The sequence below is a fragment of the Sander lucioperca genome, chromosome 6 (genome assembly GCF_008315115.2).
Source record: "Sander lucioperca isolate FBNREF2018 chromosome 6, SLUC_FBN_1.2, whole genome shotgun sequence".
NCBI lineage: Eukaryota > Metazoa > Chordata > Actinopteri > Perciformes > Percidae > Sander > Sander lucioperca.
In genome coordinates this window covers 39,074,666-39,088,033 of record NC_050178.1, presented here as the reverse complement: position 1 = coordinate 39,088,033, position 13,368 = coordinate 39,074,666, and the positions used below count along the sequence as shown (strand labels likewise).

The window sequence follows — 13,368 nt, the reverse complement described above, 5'->3', positions numbered from 1 at the left end:
CATATTTTTAGACTATCTGCTATTTTAAAATCTTCTTTTGGGAAATGTTTTTGCCATTTAAATAGTAAAATATGCTAATACTATATGGTATATAGGCTGTAATAATTGGTTTTAAAAAAAATCTTCTCTTCGATGGTTAACATTATTGTAGCAAAATACAACAGCTTATTTTTTTGCAACATTTCTTGAGCTAAAGCTTTCATGATTGTTATTTTTTACGCTTTGTTCATAATTGCAGCTTATATTTACCTTCACATTCAGCCTTAGTTTGTCACGGCTATTCGACAACTGAAGGCTAAACCTCCGTAACATCTGACAAGAAAGCGGCACAATATTGGATTAAACGTGTAAAGCATATCAGTAACCTCCTATCCATTGTAAAGATGCGGTATTAGCTACTGTTGTCATATTCACTGGGATAGTCTGCTTTCATTTTTATTTTTTTAACCTAAATTATTTTTCTATAATAAAAAATAAGACCAACATTGAGACAAATGTAATAATTAATGCCCCTATACCAACCATAATACTGCGCCTAGTAGACATATGCCTACAGTATTTCTAAAATATCCAAGAATTCACGCAGTCACGTAAATATAGCCTACTGTCAAAAAGGCATTTTAATAGCCCACTTTATGTTGCCGCGAGCAAGGTGTTCTATTCCTGAGAGAGAGGGGAAAAAAAACTCGATCACGAAATGAACTAGACACAGACACTTAGTTATGATAGAAGTATTCAATTGTCACGCTTTAAAATGCATAATGACTGGAGCAATGATCTTTCATCAGCAGAAAGAGCAATCACAACACTACAATAGAGGAGCAGAGACAGGGGGGGCTGGGGTCTCCACAGGCATGCAGGAGCAAATACATGGCACCTTTTACACTACCCCCCCCCTTACCTGTGCTGTTGTCTGCATGATGCTTTATGGACTTTTCGTTTGTCATTGTGTGAACCTTTGTGTAAGTGAGAACAGTGTGTAACATAGATATGTAAGTTAAAGGCAATGAGAGTAAGAAACAAACATCTAGTTATTTTAATGAATGAGTGACTAAATGGCTGAACGTATGAATGAACATATTTCAACACTGCTGTTGAGCAGCTGTTGCTGCATATTTGACTTTTTTTTTTTTTTTTTATCAAACCGTTTCTAGGACCATTACAGCATTGAGCTATAGAGAACTTTTCCAAAATTGTTCTTTATTTAAAGCTCCAGTAAGGGGTTTTGAAGCTAAGATTCATCTTCTGCTCCATAATCCTTTTTGTTAAGTGTGCAGTAGTTCATGTTTTGTGTCCTGGCTGCCCTATTCTGAAATGTCATTATTCTGAGCTCAAGCTGCTTAAATGGGAGTGAGTGCTGTGCTCATAGCAGCTTCCAGGCCCCTCTCCCAGCAGTTATATGGTCCTGTGTCTGGGTGCTTGTGTCTATAAAGCCCCCCAGTGCCCTGGCTCGATCTAATTAGCCGTGAGTAAAGGGGACAATAATGCTTCAGCTGGTTTGTGTCATTCTCTTCTCTCTGGCTCTGCTTATCTTCACAAGCTCCACTGTGGCTCTTCACCCCCCCAACACACACATTCGCACAGTCACACACCTCCACTCTGGATAATGATGGATGACCGTTCCCAATGGGAACAAACAGGTAGATAAAACCAATCCCATTTAATAACAGCGTGGATCGGAATGATAATCTTGTAGTTCATTAGCCACTGTGGCTGCACAGCGATACAGTTGTTGCACACAGTTCTCACCCAGTGCAGGAGGTGTTGTGGGAGGGATAGTGTTCTCCAGTCTAGGATAGAAGGAAGAAGAAACAATACTGCTGTGTCCTTGAGAAAGACAGAGGGAAAGCAACAGCACCCCCCTCCCACCCCCTACCCCCTCTCCACTAACCCTCCGTCACCCTCTCCCATCTTTTGTTCCAGCACAGATACAAATGGGATTAATGAAGGTATAAATTACAGAGGGCTAAATCCTGCTGAGTAATCCATTTGGCAAACATGCAAACAACAATGGGCATGCTGCAGCAGCTAGCCTGAGCCTGACACACTCTCTGAGGCACAGTGGTTAGCACGGCCAGAAAACAACACAGGCGCACAGGCTGACCACTGCAGGCTATAATGACATGTTACAGTGCTCAGAAAAAAAAGTTCTTTCACTGTAGTATATAGTAGCCTATACTAGTCTGAAGAACAGGAGCATCGCTGGTCATCCATTCATGCTTGAACAGAGGAAGTTATTGCTTCAGGTGCAAGCATGTGTGGCAGCAATTATTCAGCAGTATGAAATATTAGACATACAAATAGTGTATCATTTATGATGTATCCGTTTTGCATTAAATGCACAGGATCCATAAAGGATAATGAATACAAAGGTAAGCATGTTCTCACTCCACCTGCCAAGGAATGTCAGTTATTCGGTTAGCTGGCCCTCTGCTGCCCCACATGCACTAATTTGTTGATTTTAGGAGTTGACAAGCTCAAAGGCCTGAGCTCATCAACTCGCTGCCCCTGGCAATGTGCCACTGATTTAATGACTGATGACTGACACACACACACACACACACACACACACACACACACACACACACACACACACACACACACACACACACACACACACACACACACACGAGAGAGCAGATCAGAGCATGATTGTCCTAATGACCTGCATCATCAGAGTTCTGAAGTTATTTCAGACACGGAGAATTTGTACAGGTATAACAAGCTTCACGTGACACCCCCGCAACTCCCCCTCCACCCCCCGTGATTCTGTGACGTCAGGTCAAGGCGTCAGCGTGGCGGCCAGTCTAGGCACCGAGCACCCTCCAATTATTCCATGTCAATCACACACGCACACACACACACACACACACACACACACACACACACACACACACACACACACACACACACACACACACACACACAAATATCAGATCAGATCAGAGCATCCTAATGACGGAATAATAATTACGCACAGCAGCTAATTCTGCAATTAGAATAAAATATAGGCCTAATACGATTTAAAAAATAATAATAATAATAGCCCTTTCCTCAATCCACACTGGCAGAAATGTGTTTGTATCCTTCAAGGCAGCAAATAATAATAGGCTAATGATGACAATACAAATAAATAAATAAATACGCCTGTGTGTAGGGGTTGGATTTCTGTTTTGATTTGTATTGTACGTTTTGCATTAGGGCGTTAGGAGACACTTTGGTGATCACCAACTGGTTTTCCTTGCGCCCATCCCTGGTGCCAGAAAGAGGCGCCATTCGTATGTAAACTGTGTTTGATTGCTCTGTTCCCGAGACAAAACCACTGTTTTCACAAGAGAAATGCACTGCTATTAATTAAAGACAATTAGGCGCTCCCAACAATGGGGCCAATTTTGGGGTCATAAATCGACTCCTCCTCTGTTGGTTTTAGAGGTGCTGAAAACGCTGTTTATTTACATAACAGCAGTATGCGAAAAATAACACATAGGCCTACAATTATTGTTGATAAAGTGAAGCTCAATCAGCGACATATTGCAAGTGGATTCTAACACCACTTAAAAGTCTTGAAAATGTTTCTCAGATTATTAATATTGTTACAATATTTTGCAGACACAGGTGAAAGCGATTTACAATAGATTACGCTTTCTAAACCATTAATCCATAGGCCTATATTGTGCAGACTGAATTTCCCTTCATGTTAGATGTCTGTCTTTAGGCTTTTAACTGCCGCTAAAAAAGCAGATTATCAGGGACCGATTGCTCATTCAGTGTGAGCTTCATGAGAAAGAAAAGACCCCCGAGAAATTACACTGCTGATTGATAAGTCTTTTAGTTTTTCGGTGCAGGGAAATGGAAATTGAAAGAAAGAGAGCAGGGATGCAGCGAGCCAATTGTGGCAGGGCTGGCTGTGATTGGCTCAGACCGAGGCCCCGCCCCACGTGGCTTGATATGGGAATTTACTGGCGCCAGCCACATCAGTCTGCGCCACATCTCATTACTGAGCTTGAGCACTGCATGGATCAGGAGGTTTACACATCCAAGCTGTGTTTGCCATCAGCTGGTCGAAATTGCAACAGGTAGCCTATCCGGAGGAAATATTGGTATTTTTGTCTTTATGCGGGGACAGGATGCATTGCTTCGACATTGATACAGCTGTGCACTACTTTGTTTTCGACCTTTAATCCGGACTCTAAAATGTGTAAAGTTTATTTCACGTGCCAGGTGCTATGATTACTAGATAAAATATATAAAGGACGCTTCTTCTTTGCGTGGAAGCAGAGGTGGAGCAGCCACGGTGTTTATAAATTAACATTTTGTTTTCATCTCATTGCAGGTAACTGAGGAGAAAGGAGACCGCGTTATTTAAGGATTCTATTTCTAAACTAGGCCTAAATAAACACAGCCGAGACTTTCACAGCTCACGAACTATATTGTGAGGAGGATTTAACTTCCACTTGGAAGCAAACATAAAGTAGCCCAACACACAGAGACGCCTTCAGAGGAAAGGACACGGCCAGCTCAGCCATGGAGGTCGCAGCGGCCGATCAGTCTCGGTGGATGGCGCACCATCACGCTGTGCTGAATGGCCAGCACCCGGACTCTCACCACCACAGTCTGAGCCACAACTACATGGAGCCGATGGCGCCTTTACTGCCCCAGGACGAAGTTGACATGTTTCTGAACCACTTGGACTCTCAAGGGAACCCCTACTACACCAACTCTCGGGCCAGGGTCACATACAGCCAAGCACACGGTAAGATGCGCACACGTTTGCAGTGGCACTTCTGAGGAATGTGAGAAATTAGGATCACGTTTGAAAAATGTTTTTTCACATGTTTAGGTATAACTAATCAATTACAAACATAGCTTTATAGATACAGTATATTTGGTTATAAATGTGTGTGTGTGTGTGTATGTGTGTGTGTGGCTGTGTAATATGTCTATTCGATACTTTAGAAAGTATAAGCTTAACAATCCATGTAGTGTGCAGTAATTTCATTAACTTTACTTACTTCTGGGCCAATTCACCAACATAAAAGGAATTTCTAGCAAATGACAGCGAGAGGAAAGGGAAGTATGTCATTTAACCCCTCTCTGTTGGGGCAGGGGTTTCTGGAGGGAGAGAGAGGCACTTCCCGGATATAAAATAAAAACCGCAAATGTACTAATAACATTCTTTAGTCCGAGAGCTGCAGCCGATGAAAAGATACTGCCCTGACGAGAAGCTACTTTTTGTGTGTTTTCTGCAGTAGGTCTTTATTATCTCTATCCTAAACAGACACGATGTGTTTGGCTACTGCCATTTAACTGATAAAAGCCTATAATTTTAATAACTAAACGGTTGGAAGAAAAAATCTTATTTTAAATTAACTACCTATATTTTATCTACATCTGGAACTATGTCGGACTCGAGTCATTCTGAGTATTTATCAGGTAAATTAAAGGACTTGTGTAACTTCTGTTATGGAAACTGGTCGAAAGACGGGTGTGTCAAAGAGGCAAAAACATTTATTAAATACATTATTTTGGATTTCAGCTCGACTCACTGGGAACCAGGTTTGCCGACCACACCTCATCCACAGCCCCGGTATTCCCTGGCTGGACCCCGGGAAAGCAGCCCTGTCCGCGGCCCACCACCATAACGCATGGGCGGTCAGCCACTTCAGCAAACCCGGCCTGCACCCCACCGGCTCCGGCTACCCCTGCAGCAGCAGCACCGGCACGGCACCGGTCTCGTCGCTCACTCCGGCGTCCCACTCCAGCCCGCACCTCTACAGTTTTCCCCCTACCCCTCCGAAAGACGTGTCCCCGGACCCCGGCCCTACCTCTCCGATCTCCAGCTCGACCAGGATGGACGAGAAAGAGTCGATCAAGTACCAGGTCCAGCTGACGGACGGCATGAAAATGGAGAGCTGTAGTCCGCTCCGCAGCGGCCTGGCCTCGATGAATGGCCAGGCCACGCACCACCCTATCCCGACCTACCCTGCCTACCCTCTGCATACACCCCACGACTACAGCGGTAGTCTCTTTCACCCCGGCAGCCTACTCGGCGGGTCCTCCTCCAGCTTTACGCCCAAATGCAAGAGCAAGGCCAGGTCGAGCTCAGGTGAGTCTCACGTGTGTTTCTCCCTCACATCAGATGGCAGATCAAACTGATAAGGCTTATGCAATGGTTATTGTTATTTCAGCTGAGCGGTAAAGCGTTACACACCAAGGTTAACAAATCAATCATCAGCAGATACATGGTTTTCACCATGTAATAATATTTTCATAGCCTGCTATTTACAAACATTTCGTTAATAAGTGTACGGGCTCTAAACCATGCGGGAATTTATAATTTTAAGTGTTTGTTTAAAAAAAAAAAAATGTTATGGCTTAATTATCAGTTCTGTCTTGCACTAATCTAATTGTTAATGCTGATGCAAACTTGTTGCTCCAGTGGGTCACTTACAAAAAGTGATCGTTTCCATATCGGACCCTTCTCTCCTCTTAAAACCTGTCCTGACAAGTCTTATCTTTTGTCCCATCGCACTCCTCGCCCTCCCCGCATCCACTTAAAAGGCTTCACTTTAGTGAGGAATCAACCTTAGATGAAACTCATCGAACTAATCGGGGTCAACTATTTACTATGTTCAGCTTGAACCTCTATGCGCATGCTGTTTCTGGGGGAGATTTAAAAGAAAGGATTAGAGCTAATTAAACCAGTAAATTATTTTTTATTTATGTTTTTTTTTTTTTTGGTGCTTTGGCAAAACGCAATAATTATAGTTTGACAAGAGGTTTAACACTAACACCATTTCCTTTACATCTTTCACGAGGATTTTACATCGATTTATTTAATTGGGTCTATGTTCAGGCAGTCAAATGGCTTCTTCTTCGTGCCATAGACTTGTTTTCTTTTAAATGTGGCACTTAAAAATGAAGGAGTCACGACGCGCTGGCTCCTGCCATATCCTGTATACCTCGAAGTGAACAAAATCACGACCTCCACCCCGCCCACAGCTCTCCCCTGTACTAACAAAGCACAGGCGACAGAGCCCTGCTGTTTGTGTTTTTAAGCATGGCCTTGGTCCAGTGCACTGACAAGAGGTGGAGGTAACCAAATCCAAGGTAGATCTGCTTCTATGAGTAGATGAAAGTGTATTTAATAACACAGTTACTTAGCCTACTTCTACTTTTCTCTTGGAGACCTGTGCGTTGAGCAATCCTGATTATAGAGTGCATATAATTGGTTTTAATTTTTTTTTTTAAATATCAAAGCTTGTGAATTTGTTTGAGTTTGTTTGGTATAATAAAACACAGAATATTATCTGACTGTCTGGATAAGCACCTGATTCAATAGATTGCATGTGTTGGGAGTAATATTTAGGGGATTATTTAGACTAATGTCTGACATTAATGTGCAGACATTTGAAAAACAACTCAGTCTGGTAATGGGTCTGTAATTTCCCTACATTGTTCCAGCTGTTGTGCTTTGAATTAATGGACCAAAAAAAAATAAATCAAGAAACATCTTAGACCGTTCACATGTTGCTCCAAATGTATTATCAATATTGTCATCCATTGTGCCCATATGTTTTAATACACCTGGGGAATCTGAGTGAATGTTAGCTGTTGCAGCAAAGAAATGTTATACTGTGACATTTAAAAGAAGCTGGCCAGACTGTGCCTGCATCAGTAACACAAACATATCAGCTACGGCATTAAAAAGGCTCTTATCTATCAAAGTCAATGTCCTGTGCCAGTAATGGTGATTGATTGTTGTACAAAATGCCCCAATGACATTTCAGCTGTCAGCACATACTGTATACCTTACAGTAGTGGTGCTTCCTGTTGAACTAGCCTCAAACCAGAACTCCTCCTCCTCCTCCTCTCTACACTACCTTTTTACATGAAGCTTCCCATTTTTTCTTCTTCTTATTTCAACACTAAACTTTGCATAAGACATAAATGCATGTCATTGCTGATGAATATTTGAAGTGTTAATGAACCTGCTTTAATGTGGTTGCTGGACCTGCGCAACACTTAAAGCGGAAGAGAAGGGAGGTACAAAAAAGCGGCAAGATGCATTTCAAAAGGATCATAGCTTTTTGCTCAGGTCAGATTCCATTGTAGAGCGAGGGTGGGACTGTGGGTGTCGCTGGCATTATAATAGGAATAATGAGATGATGCTCTAGGGAGAGAGGGATACTTGAATTAAATGAATTGGTCGGTTTAGCAACAGGCTGTTTGAAGTCATTCAAACCTGAATAGGAGAGGAGAGCATGTGGGAATAACTAAAAAAGCAGGTTTTTATATAGAAGAGCACAAGTATGCACTGTGGTTCTCACTCAGTCTAGTTCACATTCAGTCACTTTTTAAGAACAATAGAAACTTCAACAAAATAACGTTGGATTAAACTCCATTTCTGTATTATTATTATTATTAAATGCGGCAAACAGGCATGCAAGCTTTTAATTAAAAAGTCTGCAACACTGTCCGCCACATTTAATACCATCCCCACACTTGTGTTTCCTCTCATGGGTGCCCACTGAGCTGATGAATAATGTAGTCCTAATTTGATGGTGTGTCTCATTCTTCATGTTGGACACCTCTGGACATGTTCTGGCTGTCTCTGGCCTCCCCACTCTGGATCGGTTTACATAGAGGTGTCTGTGTCCATGACAGCCATGCACACTTGGTACACCTGCTCTCTGATATGGACATTGTCACCATCATGAGACAGATTTTGACTTCATATTACAGGGCCATTTAGGGTCATCCATCACCGTATAGTTGCCTGATTGGGCTGCACAGCTGCTATGTGTTGCTTCCGACAGAGGGTGAATTTTTTAATTATATAAAATTTCTTCTTTTCTCCTCTTGAATTATATGCAGAGGGTCGTGAATGTGTAAACTGTGGTGCCACCTCCACCCCTCTGTGGCGAAGGGATGGTACCGGCCACTACCTGTGCAACGCCTGCGGACTGTACCACAAGATGAACGGCCAGAACCGACCACTTATCAAGCCCAAACGTAGACTGGTGAGTCCCACTCCTCACTTCATCGCTTTACGCTAAGATAAGGCACCCAAATATGAACACAAAGCAGATGCCTGCAGCACAATTCCAGGAAAGTTATATTTTCCCTATGATCTTCCTGGAATTGTTTGTCCCTCTCACCCCCTGATGATCCGCCTTCATGGCCTGTTACAATACTGCTACTATTGCCATTGTTCCTGCTATCATTATTGCTGGTACTTCTGATACTGTTACTGATACCATTGCCCATGCTGCTTTAGTTAACACCATGCTTGAGTAAATGAAAAGCAGCATGGACATATAACATTCTTATAGTGGATGTACCACTGCACAGCCATTTCTGGCATTAACCCTACTGAAGCTGGACACATTTCTTTGCACCATAACTAATTTATTTTATGGCTTTCAAAACAATTTATCAATTAGTTTACAATTTTTGTTAAGCCCATGTATTTTAATTAGGCTATCTTTTAAAATCTGGTTTCCTAAGTAGGCTACTCTCAAACAAGAGCACATCATTATTTTAATATTTTTTATAGCTTTTCCTATTATTTTTAAGGGTTGATTTTTTTTTTACAGTAACTCCTGAATCCTTTATTGTTCAGCCAAAATAATTGTTTTTTTCTTTTTCACTTTGACTGGGCGCTTTGTCAACAAACAAACAAACCCAGTTGTTGTCTGGAAATTAGCCACAAATAACAATAAGTTTGTATGATTTAAAAAGTCTTTAATTGGTTAGTATATATAAAGAAAATCATGCCACTTTTAACTTCATGAGTATTAGTGATTAAAATAAAGAAATAAACTGCAACACAATTAATAATAATAATAATAATAATAATAATAATTACTTCTAATTATTAAGAAGGAAATACAAGATAAATAGCCTACTTTATTCATCGCCATGGGGAAATTCGAGAAATGAGTGGCTTTAACACAAAAAGATAGCCTAAATAATAAAAAATTTTAGTGCTGGTATAACCTTTAACTTTAATAAAAAGGGGTCTGTGCTAATTATAATTGTGGGCGGTGTAGCCTGGGTCTAATGGTCTTCATGGACATTAGCTGGTAATGTGACTTGACAATAAATTGGTGGGTTTTTAAAAAAGCTTTCTTAAGCTTATTACAGTAGCATATATTTTTTTATTTTATATCTTTTTCGGGTGGTCCCTTGACCAGCTCCACGTCGATCCTGCTCGTGACATTTTCCACTGGGTCGGCCTATGTGTATGTAGCTTTTGCATTTTCAGCTCAAGTGTTTTTCAGAGTTGTGTTCAAAGGGGCATCCAGTTGTTTCCTATCCGGATATCTGTCCGGCCCAGATAAGGAAGTCAGGCTCCCGGCTGTTTCCGCCTTCAACCAGCGCGCTGCATTCTCTATGGCCAGCCTGACATATACTGTAAAGAGATTATCACAACACTGGAGGAGCCGCTTATGTGTGTGAAGAGACAGAGCGTGAGGGGAGGGGATAGGAAAATAAATGGATTTATGTTCTTCTCTTGTTTGTCATTTTCGGTGGGTAGTGGTACAGTCATAACGCGCAGCGGCGTTTTATTTCGGTTACTCAGACTATTTTATTTCGCGTTAAAAAAGACCATGGCTGTTGTTTGCTCTCCAGGTCAAAAGCAACGAGCCCATCTGAAATTAATTAACAGAAAAGCCTCGATGTTGGCTGCAAAGCAAAGAGCCGGAGGGTTCTCGCATGTAAAGCTAATGTTTCTTATTATGTGTGAAGAATTGATCCGCAATGGACGCAGGAGCACATTGCCAGGCAGGACACCGGGTCTTACACGACTTGTAGCTCAGTTTCCCTAGATCAGGATAAATAGAGGGTTTACATTATACTACTATAGCCACTTTAGTTCATTACCCAAGTAATAGCATATTTATTTTTAATTCATTAAAATTGATAATCAGCGACTGGCATATTTTAAATGCACATATTAGACATTTTTTTTACCATGATGTAGCGGTCTACATGCAATTGATTTAAACAGAAGAATTGAGAGTCGCTTCTTTTGATGTTTTTTTGCACATGGTTCTGCGGTCTCACGGAAACCGCACGAAAGCCCACGTTCCGCCTTTTAATTTAAGAAAAACTTTCTGTCTCTTATTGGATTTTGTGCTGAGGCAGAAAACACAAACTTATTGCATGCGATGTCAATGCTGTGGTTTTAATAACATAGGCCTACTATTTGAAATGATTATAGCCTTCTGTAGGTGTCGAAATGTCGACATGTTTTTGTGCAGCTCGGGGTCCGCGCTGATCTCTCTACAACATGTGAATGGGTCATTATTCATGATGTGTTTTCTCTGTTCCCTTCAGTCCGCTGCTAGACGTGCAGGCACCTGCTGTGCAAACTGTCAGACCACCACCACCACCCTGTGGAGGCGCAACGGGAACGGAGACCCGGTGTGTAACGCCTGCGGCCTTTACTTTAAACTGCACAATGTAAGTCCTGAAAAAAAACTAAACAAACACCGCTGCACTCAAGTGCGGGGTTTTGGGGGAAGGAGGAGGGGAAGAGGGGTACTGGTGGTTAACTGGTCAAGTGGGCGGACAGCTCGTATCGATTTAGGAGCAGTGGAACTGTGAGTGTCGAGGCAAAGCCTGCTCACCCTGTCGAGCAGAACCCACCGGTCGTCTTTTTTTTATTAATCCATCGTTGTTTCAATGGGGGGCGTTACTCCCCGGAGAGGCTGCAGGGTGGGACTGTCTTTCAGTGTAAAGGCGTCGGTTACACTGATGAGGATTTGTCTGAGGCTGCTCCTTTCAGCTCTAGCCAGGCCCTCATCCCCATGTATTCATATTGACCCGGACTGTTCTGTTTGGTTTGAAATTAGACAAAAGCTCAAAAACGCCCCTGACTCCTTATAAATGCAGCTATATATGCAAAACAGCTGCTCCTTATGTATAGCAGTTATTTCACACTGGCGTAACTCATAATACTGGGCTACCATGAAACAGCATGTAAATCCATGTGACATATTCCAGGTGACATTTTTCAATTATGAGCTGGCACTAACAGCAAAATAAACCTCATCCACTATATAATGTACTATTCACACTGTCAGTGAGGCTTTTGTCTGGCGGGCCTTGAGCTAATGTGCTGTTCTCCACAGGTCAACAGACCCCTGACCATGAAGAAAGAAGGCATCCAGACACGTAACCGCAAGATGTCCAGCAAGTCCAAGAGGAACAAGCGAGCAGGGGACGGCTTCGACGAGCTATCTAAGTGCATGCAGGACAAGGCCTCTCCTTTCGGCGGTGCACACGGCCTCACCAGCCACATGACCCACATGGGTCACCTGCCCCCCTTCAGCCACTCGGGACACATGCTGCCTACTCCCACGCCCATTCACCCTTCATTCGGTCACCCCCACCACTCCAATCGCTCGCCGGTCTGGGCTGAGCCTCACTGAGGCCCCTCCAGACCAAAAACTCCTCCGCCTGTAAGAGCCACCACATCGCCATTAACACTAAAATGGCCTCCACATCACGTCGAAAGCTGAGCAGACTTGGTGCATCATGTACAGTGGTTGGAGGGGAGAGACTTTCAGTTGGGTTTAATGACTGAAGCTCGTGTCATGCCTGACCTCACTGATGGGACACTGCAGAGCAGGACTTTTGCGGACTCTGTAAAGAGCTAATATGACGAGGGGTTTCTTAGTCCCTTGGTGACTGAGGCTTGCAGGAATGGAGTGAATGGAGACGCTTGTCATTCTTTTTGCTTATTTTTACTAAGTCACTTTGGTACCCACCTCTCCATGACCCTGTAACAGGAGACTCGCTAGGTCTTAAAAAGAACTGCTGTTTTAACCTCACGGCCATCTCATTATATACTAAGATACGTGCACCCTGTCCATCCCCAGGCTGTCATCCATAACTGCTGTGGACAGACAAACTCTTCAGTACTGGAGGTCTCAAGACTGTCTGACATCTACAGCACCCGTACACCCCCGTTACAAACCAGTCAGACGCAGACTACAGTACCCACAAACCAGTGCTCTCCTCACATGCTGGATTGTACACCTCCACAACGCTCACCACCTGTTTTTAATAATGGACTTTTATGGAAAAATATACAGTAAATAGAGTGTTTATAAATGCTTAATTGCTATTATTGTTGTTATATTTGATGTTATAATTATTGCTACGATAATTTATTTTCCCTCTTTAAGCTTTCGTCAAAGACACATGGAAACTTAGGATTTTGATTTCATGGTTATTACGTAAAGAAAAACAGACCTATCTTAGATGAAAAGTCCCTGAGCTGTACATTTTTATCATTTTTCCATCTCACAAAAGTAAAGGAAATAAAGGAAAATAAACTGCCTCGTAAGTTTA

At 42.5% G+C, this 13,368-nt stretch overlaps 2 protein-coding genes across 6 annotated transcripts in view; both read left to right on the top strand.

Moving 5' to 3' along the window:
• rpn1 (ribophorin I) overlaps positions 1-2,881 on the top strand; it is a 21,441-nt gene extending 18,560 nt beyond the window's left edge. Inside the window, exon 11 of one of the 2 annotated variants that reach the window (XM_031278308.2) lies at positions 2,845-2,881. The gene's annotated coding sequence lies outside the window, so the exon portion shown is untranslated. Of the gene's footprint in view, positions 1-2,541; positions 2,600-2,844 lie in introns of those variants that run through there. The other variant, XM_031278317.2, reaches the window with a different exon arrangement.
• gata2a (GATA binding protein 2a) overlaps positions 1-13,368 on the top strand; it is a 13,683-nt gene extending 315 nt beyond the window's left edge. Inside the window, exons 1-6 of one of the 4 annotated variants that reach the window (XM_031278352.2) lie at positions 3,904-4,076; positions 4,334-4,753; positions 5,537-6,106; positions 8,878-9,023; positions 11,347-11,472; positions 12,144-13,368. In XM_031278352.2, coding sequence (XP_031134212.1) covers positions 4,525-4,753; positions 5,537-6,106; positions 8,878-9,023; positions 11,347-11,472; positions 12,144-12,443 — 1,371 coding nt within the window. In that variant the 5' untranslated portion in view covers positions 3,904-4,076; positions 4,334-4,524 and the 3' untranslated portion in view covers positions 12,444-13,368. Of the gene's footprint in view, positions 1-3,903; positions 4,077-4,333; positions 4,754-5,192; positions 5,434-5,536; positions 6,107-8,865; positions 9,024-11,346; positions 11,473-12,143 lie in introns of those variants that run through there. The other 3 variants (XM_031278335.2, XM_031278344.2, XM_036001925.1) reach the window with 3 other exon arrangements.